General features: G+C 40.7%; 1 protein-coding gene across 4 annotated transcripts in view; it reads left to right on the top strand.

Moving 5' to 3' along the window:
• Window positions 1-17,535, top strand: part of Esrrg (estrogen related receptor gamma) — a 210,826-nt gene extending 193,291 nt beyond the window's left edge. For all 4 annotated transcript variants that reach the window (XM_027418726.2, XM_035445624.1, XM_035445622.1 and 1 more), the window contains 2 exons: window positions 6,115-6,384; window positions 17,291-17,535. In XM_027418726.2, the coding sequence (XP_027274527.1) occupies window positions 6,115-6,384; window positions 17,291-17,535 (515 nt within the window). The remainder of the gene's footprint in view (window positions 1-6,114; window positions 6,385-17,290) is intronic.
• The last annotated feature ends 460 nt before the right edge of the window (window positions 17,536-17,995 follow it).

Below are 17,995 nucleotides of genomic sequence, written 5' to 3'. Positions count from 1 at the left end.
TAGCAAGATTTCAGGGTCGTCTCCTGTTGCACATGAGGGCTAGGGGAGAGAGGTCTGACTTGTTCCTGTGTCTCATCAGTGCCAAGGTGCTAGATGTGTCCCTGGACCCCAGGTCCCTCTGTCCCCAGTGCTCTGAACTATGTCTTCCATACTGAACCCCAGTAGCTTTGTGACTCCTAGGTGTAACGTTTGCTGCTCCGTTGAGTCTGAAAACTGTTCAAAGTGGAAGGAGGGCCGGCTAAATACTGTTGGCCATCGTCAGTTGTCTAGATCTTGGAGACACTGTTAGTAGACAAGCCTCTTTTATCCTCTTCTACACTCCACCATCTAGTTCCCAGCTGACAGCAATGCTGTTTTATGAGTTATGTTAGTCCTGTGTACAGGTTGCTTCTGTCCTTTGCTTTTGAATATCTCACAAGTCTGTCACAGTCAAAAGATGAGCTTCCTAGTCAGAACTCCCTTGTTTGGGGACAGGTGAGAAATAAAGATTGCAGTACAAGAAAAAGAAAGTAGCTAGCCTCTCCCTGTCTTAAAGGAAGTTTACTACATATTTGACTCACGATCTCTAAGAATTGTTTTATTCTTTGTTTAGTTTCAGAGACAGGAGAAATAAAGTTACAACCAGGTACAGGCTTGTGAAAGTCTAAGGCCATGGTTTTCAACCTTCCTAATGCGTGACCCTTTAATTCAGTTTGTCATGTTGTGGTGACCCCCAGCCATAAAAGCATTTCATTGCTACCTCACAACTGTAATTTCACTACTGTTATGAATCATATTGTGAATATCTGATATTCAGGGTATCTGATATGCAACCTTGAAAGGGGTGGAGACCTGCAGGTGGAGAACTGCTGACTATGAGCTTGTCTAAGCTATGGTCTGGCCATCCAGAAGTGTTTAGGGAAAGGAAGGAGTTCCAAAGAAACGTTATGAGATTCATAGAGAAATCCTCGCCCTTCTTACTACAGCTTGGCCTGATCCATGGCAGGTCCACGCTCAAGGCAGGCTGGCTGTTGTTGGTATTCTGTCCACTGTTGGCTGGGCGATGGTTCAGTCAGTGAAGCACTTGCTACACGGCATGAAGTCCTGGGTTGGATCCCTAGAGCCCATGTGAAATGTCTGATATAGTTGTGTGAACATGTAATCCCATCATCAGGAAGGCAGAGAGGGGAGGGCTACCTGGGGCTCATTGGACAGCCAATCAAACCCAGCTGGTGAGATCCAGGTTCATTAAAATACCATGTGTAAAAAAATAAAAGTGAGAACAACTAAGGAAGGCACTACAAACACCTCTGGCCTCCACATGTATGTATCCCCACATACATATACATGTATGGACACACACACACACACACACACACACACACACACACACACACTCCACTAAGACCCAGATCTGTGCATTTTGTGACTGATTGAACAAGTGATAATGTCTATCAATGTGTGCAAAAAGCAACCGGCTGAACAGCACACAGACTTGTGTCTACACAGGGCCCTGTAACTGAGCATCTAGTGATAGCTAAGACTGAGCCTTAACTTTAGTGGTACCATCACTCTTCCACAGTTCCTGTAAATGTCAGCTTTACTTGTGCAGGAGCGAGAGAACTGTGCTACAGTTCCAACTTTGCCATCTCAGGGAGTCACTGTAGTCCAATAATAACTGCAGCCTAATATGCTGTTTGTTGAAATAAAAAAAAAGTCAATTACTTTTATTTATTTTTTTTGTGGAGTAGAGAAAGTACAGTTCAAAACCCATAAACAGGCAAATCAATGTCATGATTAACTGATACTAACAAATATCCCGAGGATTGAAACGTTGGCTTTCTGTTCTAAGCTAAGCAGCTGACAGGGAAATGCCTAGCAGGGGTTAAAACCAAATGCCTGCACGGCAGCCTATTTCTGTCAACACTCCATTCAGGAAATAAACATTTATGCTTTCTGAAATGAAAGTGTATTTTTGAAGACTAGCCGTCAGATATTTTTTGCCCTTCACACTTTCAAATGCTTAGCCTTTTTGTACATTGATTACAAAGTGCATCAGTTTGCCAGGCTGGAAAAAAAAATGTCCCCGACGAGTGCCTGTGGCAGCACTGTCAACCCCTGAAGTTTCCAGCAGAAATGGGCAAGAATGTTGGCACAAAGCAGGCTTTCTTCAAGCCTGCTACCTCAGGGGCAGCCGCCTTTTGAGAGGCTTTCAGCCTTTCCAAGTGACGTTCTCCACTGTCATCTGGTGGGTTTGGAGTACACTGTAGTGTGGATAAACACACCATTTAGCTGCAGGTCAGGGTAGAGAGAGAACCCTTCCACTGAGCAAAATGCCCGAGATACAGTAAGCGGCACCAACTCCAGGGCAGTCAGAGATGGAGAGAGATCAGACATGTCAGTGGGATCAGTGGAAGGGGCTGCAGCTGGGGAGGAGAAAAATGTGCTGTGGTGTATTCTAAAAAGCTGTAAGAGGGATGCACATTGGAAACTATAACCTGCCACATGCCAAAGAGTAGGATCCGGGGTTGAACAGCACATGAGCTTCAAGGGACACAGTGGCAAACCGCATTTCATTTCGCTTGGGAGAAAGGTATCTCGCCAGCGAAAGCTACATGTTATAGGTGACAGGGACTCTACTTTGTAGCCTGGTAGCTATAAAATACCACCAAATGCCTAGTGAGAACACGAACAAGTCATCATTCGGATACAGGATCTGTGAGCCCATAACACAATCATGTTTAAAAACAAACAACAACAACAACAACAAACCCCTTAGAGTCAGCTTCATTACTGCAGCATTTCCATTTAGGCTCATTATTTAGGTGTCTGTGCTTCACTTACATCTCTTGATAAAGATATTTTTTCATCCATGTGTCTTTGTAGAAGGAAAACGAAGCCAGCCATCCTCAAGGCAGGGTGAAAGGATATTTCTAAAAGCCAGACGTGGTGACTCATGTCAGTTATCCTAGCAATAGGTGGACAGAAGCTGGGGGATGATCCTCAGAGGGAGGCCAGCATGAGCTATGTAGCAAGTTCAAGGTCAGACTGGACCATGCCAAATAAATAAATAAATGATTAATAAATAAATATTTTATGGAATGGAAATCAAGTCTCTATTGCATACTGGGCCCCTGTAGGCCTGGGATACATGATTGTTTTGTAGGACTTCTAAGTGCTACCCCATGGTTTCGGTGTGGAAACTTTATTCCAGTTTCTAGATTGCAAGGTGAATTTGCAAAGGGACAAACTGTGAGACACTGGTGGTTTTCAAGACAAGAGACAGGGGGGGGGGGGACAGGACTGACTGCCTCAGCCTTTACAATGTGGGTTGGGGTTTTTTTGCTTTTGTTTTTTGTTTTCTTCTGATGCTTTTGTAAAAATCACACTGCTTTAACAAAGTGAGCAAAAATATTTCAGGACATCAAACAAGCAAAGTTGTCAGAGCTTTGTGTTAAAAAAATGGCACCTTTTCTTTTCCTCTCTTTTTTGTTATTTCAGAGTAAAATAAAAGGGCAAGAGTTTGGTTTGCAAAATAGATGAGCACAGACGCCTACACAGAATCATCAATGCAAAGGGGACAAATTGCGGAATCAACCTTTAAAAATGATATTTTATTGCTTTTGCTTAATTAAACCCCAAAGAAATATGGCAGACATTGTTGTTGTTGAAAAAATGTTAATTTGTAAATCACAGGGACAAAGGGGCCCCATGCAACTTTCAAGTTTCCGCACACGTAAATGTCGATAGAGCGCCTTCTCCATCATCAGCACTAAATTCACATTGATGCCTCTTTTCTTCTCCGTATTGATCCTTCCATGAGAACGTAGATTTGTATCTGTTAATTAATGTGTCCTGAAACAGCGTTTGTATTAATCAGGCAGATAAGAAAAATTGGATGGCTGCACCCCAGTGACAACCGTAAAAGTGCTGGCCCTGATAAAATCACGGATGGACCTCAATAAAAAAGTTCCTCCTTCCACTCAATAAACTAATCATCCTGCTTTTAATTATTCGGCAGAAAGATGTGTGGAGATTGGAGAATGTGTAAATCTATTTACTAACAGCAGGGTCTCTGAGGGAGGGTGGGGCTGCCTCTGGACGCTGCTCCGGGCTACACGGTCTCTCCATCTGCTGCCGCAGCAAACCACTGTTTAGGATTGTGAAAAGGAAGAATTAAACCAGGAAAATTAAAAAAAAAAGTCTGTTTCTTCTGGTTTAGAAGTTTCCCAGTGATGACTTTTGGTGTTGTTGATGATGATTGAATTTGTAAAAGAAACCCCTTAGTCTTTCTTTCTCAGTCAGTCAGTGTGGGATGGGTGGTGGGGTAGAGAGAACAAAGAGTTTTGTTTGTCTTTTGTAGAACTTAGTTTTCTTTGATAATTATTTTCCCAGGTGACGGTTGACTTCTTTAAAATGCTGTCAGGATGTATTTATTAATGTAATACCAAATTTCACTGATTAAAATATAAAGACCTAACAGCCCTGTCAAATACCATGTAAGTGCCTTTATAATAAAAGAAATGCTACAGGGATCCCACCAAAAGAAGCAGAAGTAATCCTTCTGATGATTTTATTGAGCACACATGGTACCAAGAGCAGCCCACTGGTTTTCTCAGTGGGTCAGGAAAACTTCTCCTCTTCTTTATTGTCATGTGGGACAGAAATGATTCCACATGAATAAAAATGGGACCAACTAATGGCAAGCAGAAGCCTGGATAATGATGGATAATGATGATTGGACCTTACTATCTAGGAAGGGCATAAAAAGAGATTTCTTAAGTTGCATTAGTTACAATGATCTCCCTTCTTTCTATAGGATTACTGCTAGGAAGGCTTTAAATCATGGTAGGGTGTACTCAGTAACCATGGGCTGGGGAATATGGGCTTGGAATTCTGGGTCATATTGTTGTCGAGGAAATACCTATTTTTTAGGTCTCTTGGGAACAGTCAACCGGTTATCAGTTATTGTCATGGACACAACAAGTATGTTATATAATAATATATTATACAGAATAGTGTTATATATAACAATATTATATAAGATTCAAGTACATCATATAACACGTACACACATACATCTACTTAGACCTAATGAGTAGATTGAGTAGATTGAGTTGTCTTACTTCCTCTTTCTGTGTTGAACAATATTTTTATTTCACAGCAATTTGGTTTTTGGTACTCAAGTGTAGAAGAGAGTTTCCATAGCCTCTATGGATGCTTTCTAAAATTTCAGTGAAGGATCAAGCCAGCTATTATTTCAGGTGAAAATTAAAACACAAAGCTTCCCAACTGCATGTTGTAAGTTAGCAGCTAGAAGACTTGCCCTTTTTAAATTTCCCAAATGCAAAAACAAGTTCATTGTCCTGTATGAGCTGAATGGCTGAGCCAGTGCCTGAGTCTAGTCAATATTTACATTTGGGCTCTGGCTTTCTGCCTGGTCTTCCCACTAGACAATTTCATTTCTATATTTAGATTTTTTTAAACAAACAGACTTTAATAATAAGAATGAATTGTAGATTTTTCTTTATCAAGGAGGCTGGTAAACTAAGATTTCTCCTTTCTTTATATACTGGCTAGTGTTGAAAAGAGGAATCCGAACTGATGTCTGATGGGAGAAGTAGCCAGTTGAAAATACTGAGTTGGCTTTAATTCACTGCATGGATGCTACAGAGATAAACTTTCAAGATGTTGACTGTTATGCAGTTTTAATTGCTTTCTTCCATGATATGTGTGTGTGGGGGGGTATTTTTGCCTTCATCTTCCTCATCCATATTAGTTCTTAACAACTAGGTAGTTGAAGGTAACTGAAAATCTTACCTCCTTTAATGTTGGGAATAGATCAGAGAGGTGACGTGGTGCTTTCTCTGCAAATAAAGGAAAGACAATCATCCCTCTATTATGTTTCCCTGGCTGGGTTTGTGATTCTACCATAGCACCAACCAATTGAAGCTGGCTTGGGACTTGGACTTTGGGTTTACAGAGTGATGCTGGGGTAGGGGAGTTAATAGCTTCTGATCAGAGCCCAGCATATGTTTGAGCCCTGAGACAGAGGTTGCCCACCCTAGGAAGCTCAGGTTGCATTATGAAATTGTGGCTTTAGAGTAACTTGATCCACCCATTTTTCCCACGCAGGCTTCTCCACACTGTCTCTGGCGGATCAGATGAGCCTTCTCCAGAGCGCATGGATGGAAATCTTGATCCTCGGGGTTGTGTACCGATCCCTTTCGTTTGAGGATGAACTTGTCTATGCAGACGATTATATAATGGATGAAGACCAGTCCAAATTAGCAGGCCTTCTTGACCTAAATAATGCTATCTTGCAACTGGTGAAGAAATACAAGAGCATGAAGCTGGAGAAGGAAGAATTCGTCACCCTCAAAGCGATAGCTCTTGCTAATTCAGGTTGGCATATGGATGTGGTCATTGTTGCATTGTTATCGATGTTACTTTCCCCCTTTCTGTCTCTTCTTGGGGATTTGTGAGGCCTAGTTTGTAAAGTCTCCATGAGTCAGCAAAATTATAATCAGCACAGCTTTCTAGTGAAAAGTTAGAAAGAAAAATAAACTTAGAGGGAGCGGTTTTTATTTCACTTCTTCTCATAAGCTGTGACACTTTTACCACCCCTTGCATTTACTAATTTGGAGCAGAGCAAAGCGGAAGGTCTTGAGGGACTTACACAAATGGGCACTCTTGGGACAAAATTAGCTTCATTGTTGTTTCTGAGTGAGTCAATGTCGGTGAGTTACGGAGAAACACTCCCCACCTTCCTCTCAAAAAGGCCAATTTTGCAGTTGAGAAAAATCTATGCCATGTGGCCTCTTGGTTTTGTTATGAAAGGTCACTCTGTGGCTTATAGTCTGGAATTCTCTAAACATGGAATTCTGTTGAAAGTGTCACCTGCAGTAAGGGTTAAGAATGATAGGCATAGGCATGCCTTGCTTTTGAGCAGTAGTGTACTAAGATTGGGGCAAACTCTGGTGAGTGAAAAGCATTGGTACTCTGTTGTTTTCCCTTTGTGCCTTCCCAGATACTAGATTGTCTCTTTTAACATTTGCATAAAGTTCAGGCTAGATCCCTCCTAATGATGGGCGGGTCTTCAGATACCTGCCTGTCAATAACAGCTCTCAAGCCCTGTACCATTGACAGTCACACCGTGCTCTTTCCAACAGCTTTTGTTTTGACCCTGTCTTTGAACTTTATCTTGGTTGCTGGCCAGTAGCTTTCCCTTTAATTACAAGAAGGAAACTGTCAATAAAATCTGTTAAATGGGATGCAGTGAGTGGCTTGAATGGGCGGATGGCTATTTGTTCAAATTCTGCAGTATTCAAGGTATTGACAGTTTGTTTTCTGGGGCCATATGTGACGATCAATCTCAGGCTGGGCTTAGCCGCGCTGAAAAATGAAAAACCAGATTGCTTTTGCTTACTTGTGGATGACGACTTTGTGATCTGGCTCGGGTGTGGGCAAGATGAGATCTTCTGCCCAAATTGCCCCCACGAGAGCCAGGGATGCGTGACTGTTTTTAGAAATAATTTTTAATTGATTTTGTAATTAACAGTTCATCTACAATATTGATGCATGAATCCTTGGACTGATAGAAGGGAAATTGTTTTCAACAATGAAGTTGTACCTTCCTATTTGTCTTCATAATGGGCGTTGGCATCTCACAGTTTTAATTGTGAATATAACCCACTCCTTACAACACCGTTCACCCCTCTTCCCCTCCCTCTCCTGTGAAACTTAAAATATGATTTCTTGTGGCAAATGACCTTGTTTGTTTACAAACTCACGAGACACCCTTGCCTTGCTCTTCAGAGGGTCCAGTGGGATATGAGATAGAAGGTTTCTAAGAATTTGGTAGTTTGCTTAGTCTCCACCTTATAGCATCACTCCAAATTGAATGCAAGATTTCACAGTGATGGTTTTGCAACAGATTTTTACTTGATGATCATAAAAAGAATTCCAACTGAAACCATTTAGGCAGTTCATTGTTTTTTTTTTAAATGGAGGAAGCACATTTTATATCTTTTTATGCTTCCAATTGATTTTTGTAAATTGTTGGTTAATTATAAACCCTGAGCAATGCTAAAAACTTTGTCATCAAAATCGCTGAAAGTTGGCAATTGGAGATGTTCTAGGCTTAATTTATGGCTAAGTATTCTAATTTAGACCCCCTCAGTTCCTTACTAAATGTTTAATCATTGATATTGTTACAACATGGATGTCCCAACCCAGTCCTTCTGCTGCCAGGCTAGGAAGGAAACTGCATGGCTGTAGTCACACATGGCTACAAGTCCTCATTTAATGTACCCATTAAACCTAGGAGTTGTTAAGAGGCTTCCTACCTCACCTAGTTACTAGTAGCTAGTTACTGAATAGCATGGCTTCGAAGAGTGTTTCTGCATCAGCTGACTCTAATGTCTGTTTAGCTTTCTGATACCAAGAAAAATTAATTGCATCCAGTTCAGAATCCTAGCCTTTTAGTTTGGGGGGACCCACTCAAAGGTCATTTTCTTTGATACTTTGAATATAAGGTTATTTTGTTCCATTTGTTTTTGCCCATAATTTGCCATAACTTATAGATTTAGTCTTGTTTAGATCCAATGTGAGTTTCTTAAATGCTTATGGGAACATCTGTGTGAGCACATCTGTGAGCATATTCCTGTGAGCTCAACTGTGTGAGTGCATCTGTCTGAGCATATCCCTGTGAGCTTATCTGTGCACACATCCTGTGGGCGCATCTGTGTGCACACATCCCTGTGGGCACATGTGTGTGAGCACATCCCTGTGAGCATCTGTGTACACACATCCCTGTGGGCACATGTGTGTGAGAACATCCCTGTGGGCACATGTGTGTGAGCACATCCCTGAGAGCATCTGTGTGCACACATCCCTGTGGGCACATGTGTGTGAGCACATCCCTGTGAGCTCTTGTGTGTGAGCACATCCCTGTGGGCACATGTGTGTGAGCACACATCCCTGTGAGCTCATGTGTGTGAGCACATCCCTGTGAGCTCATGTGTGTGAGCACACATCCCTGTGAGCTCATGTGTGTGAGCACATCCCTGTGAGCTCATGTGTGTGAGCACACATCCTGTGAGCGTATGCTGATGCTTTGCATAGACACATAAATGTGCTAGAAAATGCCCTGTTTTTCTTTTAGCATTCAAGAATTTTAGATTAACATGAGTGAATTCTTACATAGAAATTAATATTATTTAGTAGAGACCTATGTGACCTTTTTCTGAACGGCTGCAGATGTTAACAGATATCTCAGTTATCTGTCTTGTCTTATTTTAAACATCTGCTTTCATTTGCTAATCGTAAATATTGTGCTTCTGCTTGGCAAGCAGACAGTTGGATTCCTGATAAGGGCTGTCCTGCCTTCCAGTGAGCTCATTTCATTCAAGAATAGATATGAATAAAATTAATGCTTTTTTTTTACTGCCATATAATACTTCTAGAATAAATACCTACTGATAGAATAGTATAAATACTATTTTGATTTTCAGCTTAAAGGCTAGAGTAATTTTTGGGGACCTGGCAGCTGAGGTCATACCTCAGGACAAATTGATTTGTATGCACAATTGTAGAATGAATGTCTAGTGACAGAATGCTATGACTTCTTTAGGTGGTTGGGACAGGGTGGGGCTGTATTTAATTAGCATATTTGAACCCTCATGGAAGTTTGTCTTAGTATCTCTTAATCATTTTTATTATCATCCTCTCAGGGGAAATTTTTGATAAGATTTTCCTTTTAACTTGCTAATTAAATAGCAATACTACAAATATGTAATTGTTTATGTAGCACATATTTGTGAATGTTTTGTCTAAGGGGAATTGTTTTCTACTCTGTAAGCCTGCATTTCCTCTATTTCAGAGAACAAGGTTTAGACATGTGAATAGTTTCTTTCTTTTTTTAATTTTTTTAAAAAAATAGATTCTTCTCATACAATACATCCCAACTCAACCATAATTTTCCCTGCCTCCTCTCCTCAATACTTCCCGCCTCCTCTCTCCCCCAGATACACTCCACCTCCATTTCCTCTTCAGAAAAGAGCAGGCCTCCAAGAGACAATTGTAAAACAGGACAAAACAATATACAATAAGACAAGGCAAATGGTCTCTTCGTAAGGCTGGGCGAAGCAACCCAATAGGAGGAAACGAGTCCCAAGAGCAGGCAAAGAGTCAGAGATATACTAGCTCCCACCATTAGGAGTCCCACAAAAACACCAAACTCACAACCACAACCTATATGCAGAGGACCTCATGTAGACCCGGGAAGGGCTCATGCTTGCCTTTTCAGTCTGTGAGCCCGTTTGAGCCCTGCTTAGCTGATTCAGTAGGCTATGTTCTCCTAGGGTCCTCCATTCCCATGGACTTCTGCAATCTTTCCTCCCTCTTTTACTCTGGGTTCCTCAATCTCAGAGGAGAGAGACCCTGAACCATAAAGCAATCTAGGTGAACTAAACAGTGTCACTAAGTGACACAAATATTGGAAACTAGATATTAAAGGTGATGACTTTTTCTTTTTTCTTTCTTTTTTTTTTTTGGTATGGGGGACATTGACAGAGACTGTATTATTAAACTTCAAGATAGAAATATGGAATCTACATAGAGCTAAACGATGAGAATAGATGTCACTAACAAAATCCTTTTCAATCTACAGAAGATACTTGGTTCTTGGATAATTCTAGAATTTTCCTCCATTTCTCTGATGTTCTAGAGATGGCTTTAGTTAGTTACTGGTCAAGAAGTTATATACATACATACATACATGCATACATACATACATACATACTCGATACATTTATCTATTTATTTATTTTGGAGAACCTTACTGTAGCCATCTCTTTTTTAAAACTTCTCTTGAGGGAAATCTCAAGATACCCGATGGAGGAGACACATTTACCTGCGGTAAACTGATGAAGACTTGTAGTCACTGTAAGACAGAAAGTTGGACGTTGTTGTTGCTCTCAATCTATTGTTTTTTAACCTACAAATGACCATGCACTGTGTTTGAGATGCCCAAGTACAGAAGACCTGGGAAATTCCAATTTCACCTTCAGAAACCTAAACTGATGGCTTTACTTTAGAAGTCATGCCTACTTTTTTATTTTCCTGTCTTTTGATAATTGTAGCACAGTTTTACTTGGATGTCTGTGAGGAAGGAATTCTAGATATTTTCTTTCCTTAAGCACAACTACAAAACCTGAATAGGTACAAGTTCCTTATGTAAAATGCCATAATGTTTTTATATAACCTAGACTTGCTTGTTTTAGCAACTTATTTCTAGATTATTTATAATATGTGGTGCCAGGTAAATTCAGTTAAATGGTTGATGTATTATAGAGAATAATGACATAATTTGTATCTTTATTTAAAAAAAAAATGTTTGTGCTCTTTTCTCTAGGCATCAGAATTCTAAAATCAGTTTCATCAAGTGTACTACAAAGATATGGACAGAGGTCAGCCCCCTCTGGGAGCCCTAGAGAAGAGTTCCTTTCCTTGACTTCTCTAGTATTGGTCATGTTCCATAACTTATAACATCTGCATAGATCTGTCCATCCACTCATTCATCTTTCTTTTCATTTTATCTTATATTCTTGAGAAAGTGTCCTACTAGGTAGTTGAGACTAGCCTTGAACTCCTGATCCCTGTCTCTCTGAATACAGACACGCCTGCCCTGCCAGGCTCTTCCTCCATCATAAAAGCCAGTGATGCAGAAGTTAAACTTCATGACATTGCTGATTTCTCTCTACTTTGATGTTATTGGTGTGAATATTTCAAGACAATCTCCCATATGAAGGAAGGTTCTATCTTAGTCACATGCAAAGTTCCTTTTGCCCTATGAGGTGACATTTATGGGTTCTAGGACACAGCACTTGGACATCCTTGGAACCAATTTTCAGTGTGACACAATGAATATATGAGCAAGGTCAAAAAATAAGACTGCAAAGTACCCAGGAACCCTTCCAGATGTCTTGTTCCAGCCCGAACCCTCTCCCTGTCCTCCAGAGTAACTGCTTTTAGAAAATGAGGTGCTAAATATAAACCTATTGATTCAAATAGATGCACTGGATCCTATGAATGTAGCAGATGGAGATGCAGGGAGAAAGTTAACTCTATCTTAAAGAGTAACCCCATGCTATCCTGGCTTTTATTGTTACCACTTCCTTATGTTTGTTATTAGATTGTTTATGCTTAGTGACTGCAGCTGAGAATAGCTCATTTATCTAAAAAATCTCGTGGATGGGTTTTTTAATCCAAATGTACAACCGTAGTCTAAATGTTCCCCTTTCCTTTCCATTTTCTTCAGTCTGTTGTAGAAATGAGAACATCTGCCCTGCAGAGTCCCCACAGCCTTGATGCTACAAGCTCTTAATTGTTTCTCTGTCCTTTGCAGTTTGTGACCATCACGCTCAGGTCCTTGCCCTGCGGCACCATGCAATGCCCAGCGGCCGGTTTGTGGTGTCATGGCTGAGGATGCCGATGACTCCAATCCATACATCACTGGAGATTTCAGAGTATTGACTGTGGCCTCAACTCTTGTTTTTCATTCAGCAGTGATGTATAGGAATATGTGTTCTGTTTTTCTCTCATTTCTCTTTAGTGACTAGGAATATAGTTTATAGATAAAAGCAGAAGAAATACTTGATTCAATCTCTTTGTTTTCCAGTTTTCAAAATTAAAAAAGTATCCTTTTAAAATGTCATTATAAATATAGGTATTCATGCATATTTAGTGGATACCAATCAGTTGCAAATATTAGCTTTACTGAAGCTAAGGATTGTTCCAATTTAGTCAGTGGTCAATTTATAGAATGTTCTTCAATGAGTTGGTGGTTTTAGATGAAATTCATGCCATTTGGTCTGACAAGGTGTTCTATACCCATTTTAAACCAGAGGCCAGGAATAGATGTCAACCTGGGGAACTGTTAGGGACACCTACATGTAAATCTAATTGTATGTGTTTCACCAGGATCTTGGAGACAACATTGTCACTGACTTGTGTTAAAATGTTACTTGATTTGACTTTGCTGTCCAGTTACTATGCTATAACTAAGACTTATGATCAGTGCTTTTCATTCTTTTAATTTTTTTTGGGGGGGTATCCATCTTGTCAATCAAGAGCCCATTTGTCATACAGTTGTTAATCAGGGTTCCTGGACAACAGGTGATTGCTGACCATGGGTCATTCTAGAAGACCTTAGCTAGTGTGCCTAGAAATTTTGAAACATAAGTTCTCTTTTAAGATTAAGTAGTCTGTGTTGGCAATTTATAAACACCCAAAAGAGTGACCAGTTCTGCTACACACAATGGATTACAGGGCATGCTGGTTCATGCTGGTTCACGCTACAGTCTAGACTTACCACTGAGTATACTTACATACTTCTGATACTCAGTTCTAGCTCAGAGTCAAGTCTGGGGACTGAGAGATCATCATTGAGAATGAGCTACAAGCAGGAAGTCAATGCTTTGCTCTAGGTAATCAATAAAAGTATTTGGTGATGGCTGGAAGAGACGTTGAGTGCTTCAACTACAGAAGTGGATGAATCTATCCCTGTTCTCAAAGAGTGGGGATGACACCTTCCCTTAAGGTCCCATTCACAGGGGAAGCTATTAAAAATTGAGAAATGGAACTGGAGAGGTGGCTTGGTGATTAAGAGCACTGACTGTCCACCAAAGGACCTGGGTCCAAAACTCAGCACCTAGATAGCAGTTCACAATTGTCTATAACTTGACTCTCAGGGAATACAATAGCCACTTCTGGCCCCTGTAGGCACTGCGAACAAATGGTACACATCAGGCCCAACACCCACATACATTAAATAAATACATTTAATACATAATAAAAACATTCTATGTGGCTAATTATTAATTATTAAGGGTTAAAATACCATATAAGTAACAGTATATGTCTTATTTGAACTTTGAAAGTTTAACTTTTTTAATAGCATATACAAATACACACACACACACACACACACACACACACACACACACACACACATATATATATATATATATATATATATATAATATATATATATCTTATTCAGTAGTCCTGAATCAAAATTTAGTGGAAAGTTGTGGATCTAGCCCACTAGTACTTTCTGTCTTTCTTTCTTTCTTTCTTTCTTTCTTTCTTTCTTTCTTTCTTTCTTTTTCTTTCTTTCTTTCCCTCCTCCCTTTTTCTTTCTTTCTTTCTTTCCTCCCATCTTCCTTCCTTCCTTCCTTCCTTCCTTCCTTCCTTCCTTCCTTCCTTCCTTCCTTCCTTTCTTTCTTTGGTTTTTCGAGGCAGGGTTTCTCTTTGTTGTCTTATTTGTCCTGGCACTCACTCTGTAGACCATGCTGACCTTGAACTCACAGAGCTCCTCCTGCCCTGCCTCTTGAGTGCTGGGACTGAAGGTGTGCGCCACCCCTGCCCAGCTCAGCAGCATTGCTTCAATGTGGTGGTTCAGGACTTGGGTTCGGGTATTCCCTCCCAGCCAATCTGGCACTCCTGGCAAGCTTCACCGCGTCAGGTTTGTTGATGCGCTGATGACCGCTGTCCCTACATTTACCTTGTTTCATTCATTCTGATTCTGGCACCCATTGCCTTGGGAATGTACTTGAAAACAAACCAGTACCCACAGCCAAAGCACAACAATGAGTGAACGACACTTCCGCCGCACCTGGCATCTGTGTGTCAGCCCAGCCCAGTGAAGAGAGCAGATGAAAGTTAGAGAACCAGCACTTGAACTAGGGCCCCTAATGGAGATGAATATTTCTTTCAGCAGTCTGCCAGCTGAATCAGGGTCTAATTAAATAGTTCAGATTTAGTGAGTTTGCATTTAAAGAACGAGCAGATCTGAGAATGAGTAAAGCTAAAATGAGTTAGAATCTTTTCTGTAAATGGGAAGTCAAATTATCATAGTAATTTGATTAAATCATTTTTAAATCTCTCCAGCTAAATCATGGCCTTTAAAGAATAGTTTGAAGTCTTAATTGCTGTTTGTGAGCATATCGCTCTGCTATTTGTTCTCGCCTCATTTCCTGTGACATCCGCTCGTATATCTCCCTGGGCCAGGCCAGAGTAGCGGCAAAGGCAAAGCTGAGGGGAGGGTTGGAGCTGGCTTCCCATGTTTAAAGGCAGAAAAGAGAAATACATTCCAGCGTATTCTAGTAATCATTACCCTAACCAAAGGAAGGAGTTTGGAGACAGACTGGGAATGAAATGTCTGTTTCATTCTGTATTTCTAATCAATGACTATATTTCTATATGCATTCTGTATTTCTATCAGTGTCTACATTTCTACTAATTTGTCCCGACCCATGTAAAGTGGCAGTCTTCATACAATCGGAGATGTCATTGCTAGGACTGTAAAGGATGTTACTGATAACGACAGAAGACACAGGGACATGAGTTCACAGGGCAGTTCTGTTTCATTCATTGCAAAAATGCACTCTGTCTTCACTGTTGACATTCCAGAAGCTGAATTTGATTAAAAGAAATCCAAGTTTATGAAACTAGGGAGTTAGTGAAATGCTTTCCATGCCAGCTTGAGGACCAGTGTTTGAAGTACATGAAGCCATGCCAAAAAGCTAGATAGGATGCAGGAGCTCACCGTCCCAGTGCTGGGGAAGCAGAGATGGGAAGACTACAGAGGCTCACTGGCCAGCCAGTCTAGCTGACTCAGCAATTCCATGCCAGTAAGAGACCCTATCTCAGACAGCACAGTGGATAATTCCTGAAGAAGGTCACCCAAATGCACATACAGGTACACTTATGTACTCCGGCTTGAAAAACACACACATTTACACACAAACAGAGCAAACTAAGTTTGAGCCTGAGAAAGCACATGTGTGGGGTTACCTCAATAATAGCCAAGGTTAACACCAAGTTAATCTGAGCTCCAAGATGGCATCATTTTATACCCAGAAGTAAAGACACCATAGTCATTATCTTCTTAATATAGATAATGGCTAATTTACAAGTGACTTGGTAAAATGATTTTATATAGCCCTGTACAAGAAAACTAAACAAAATATTTTAAACAAATGGAAGCATTTTAACCGCATTTTTCTGGTGATATCCATTTGTCTTAATTCCTTCCCTGTTTGTTGTCGTTTGGTCCTATTACAAGGTTCTATTTAGCCTGTGATCATTGTTTGAGTTGTGTGAAATTTTGGGCTAGCTACATACATCTTCATACTCAACATTCACAGAGAAAAGGGATTATTAAACATGAAGAGTCCCTAAAGACTCCATTATGTGTAATTAACAGATAAACTGTCATCGGAATCAATAAAATGTGCTAAATGATTCAAACTTGTATATAATTAAGTGTCTGTTTAATTTTTTTTTATCCACATTCCACATTTTTCACAAGGATAATTGCAGCAACCTTGTTAACCCTTTTTTGTTCCTGGTGGAATTAGATTGTTAGTCAACTTATGGGCAGAGTTCACTATTACAAATGTGCAAAATATTTCACAACTCAAGGGTGGAAAACTCTATTAAGGTGGTGAAATTGAGTATATAGGGAAACTTTGGTGTCAGGAATAAATTTAAAATCTTGAAAGAATTAAGATGCTATTAGGATGCCACTATAGCGTGAGGTTTCTATGTGCTATGTGGAGATGTTACTTATGTCCTTAGTCATTAACTTGTTTTCTAACTGGCAATCTGAACTTTTGTGGGAGGACTTGGGATTTAAACTTTACCTCAGCTAACATTTGGACATTTTTAAAATAATATTTTCATTTATTCATTGAGAATTTCTTGTAATATATTTTGATTATTCATTCCTTTCTCCATCTCTTCCCAAATTCTCCCCTTCCCCCTTACTCGCCTAATGGCGTTCTATGCTCCTTATAATAAGCTATAATTCTTTGTTAAATGAACATTTGAGAAAGGCATAGAGGTCAGCTGCCCAGGTAATAATCTATTAAAGTGTTCTGCTATCCAATATGTAGTATATGCTGTAAATATGTGTCTATGTCTACATATTCCTGTCTTCTAAGCTCATCCCGAGGATTACTAAGCGAAATCCAGGGAAGGCCATACAGATGTTAGAAATAAGACTTCTGAGGTCACCTTGACCTTGGGATGACCAAGACCACACGTCTTTTTCTTGAGAATGTGTTCATCTGTGTTGCTTGTGATGTTGCTTTATGGTGTTTTGTGTGTGTATGTGTGTGTGTGTGTGTGTGTGTGTGTGTGTGTGTGTGTGTGTGTGTGTGTGTGCGTGTGTGTAGTAAGCTGCAGTGTCTTTGATTTCACTGTTCATGTGACCGCTGACACATTCTGTTTCATCGTCCAGATTCCATGCACATAGAGGATGTGGAAGCCGTTCAGAAACTTCAGGATGTCTTACATGAGGCCCTGCAGGATTACGAGGCTGGCCAGCACATGGAGGACCCTCGCCGTGCAGGCAAGATGCTGATGACGCTGCCACTGCTGAGGCAGACATCCACCAAGGCCGTGCAGCACTTCTACAACATCAAACTGGAAGGCAAAGTCCCCATGCACAAACTGTTTCTGGAGATGCTGGAGGCCAAGGTCTGACTAAAAGCCCCGCCCCCCGGGCCCCCACCCTGCACGCTGAAAAGGGAAGATAAACCCAAGAGTGATGTCGAAGAATCTTAGAGTTTAGTGAACAACATTAACAATCAACAGAGACTGCACTGGTATTTTAGCAGCAACAGTACGATGCAGCCTGCGGATTCCACCACTTCTTCCTGCTAGGTTTCCTCATCTTTATCCCACCATTCCTTCTGACCTGCCCCTCCCACTCACCCTTGTTCCTGTTCTTACATGTTGCTTCTTTTATTAAGGGTCCCCCTTTCTCCTCCCCTCCCTTCCTTTGTTCTTCCTCCTCTTCCTCCTTCCTTTCCCCACCCTTCTTTTCTTGCCTTGACCTCTTGCTGCCTCCTTTTCTCACCCACGTCACTCCACATGTTCAATACCTCTAACTACAAGGGACATCTCTTTCAACTCCTGCATCCCTTCCCTTTCTCGTCCTTCC

The sequence above is a fragment of the Cricetulus griseus genome, chromosome 5, assembly GCF_003668045.3.
Source record: "Cricetulus griseus strain 17A/GY chromosome 5, alternate assembly CriGri-PICRH-1.0, whole genome shotgun sequence".
NCBI classification, from domain to species: domain Eukaryota; kingdom Metazoa; phylum Chordata; class Mammalia; order Rodentia; family Cricetidae; genus Cricetulus; species Cricetulus griseus.
The sequence above is the reverse complement of the archived record's forward strand: the minus strand, read 5'-3'. Positions and strand labels throughout refer to the sequence as shown.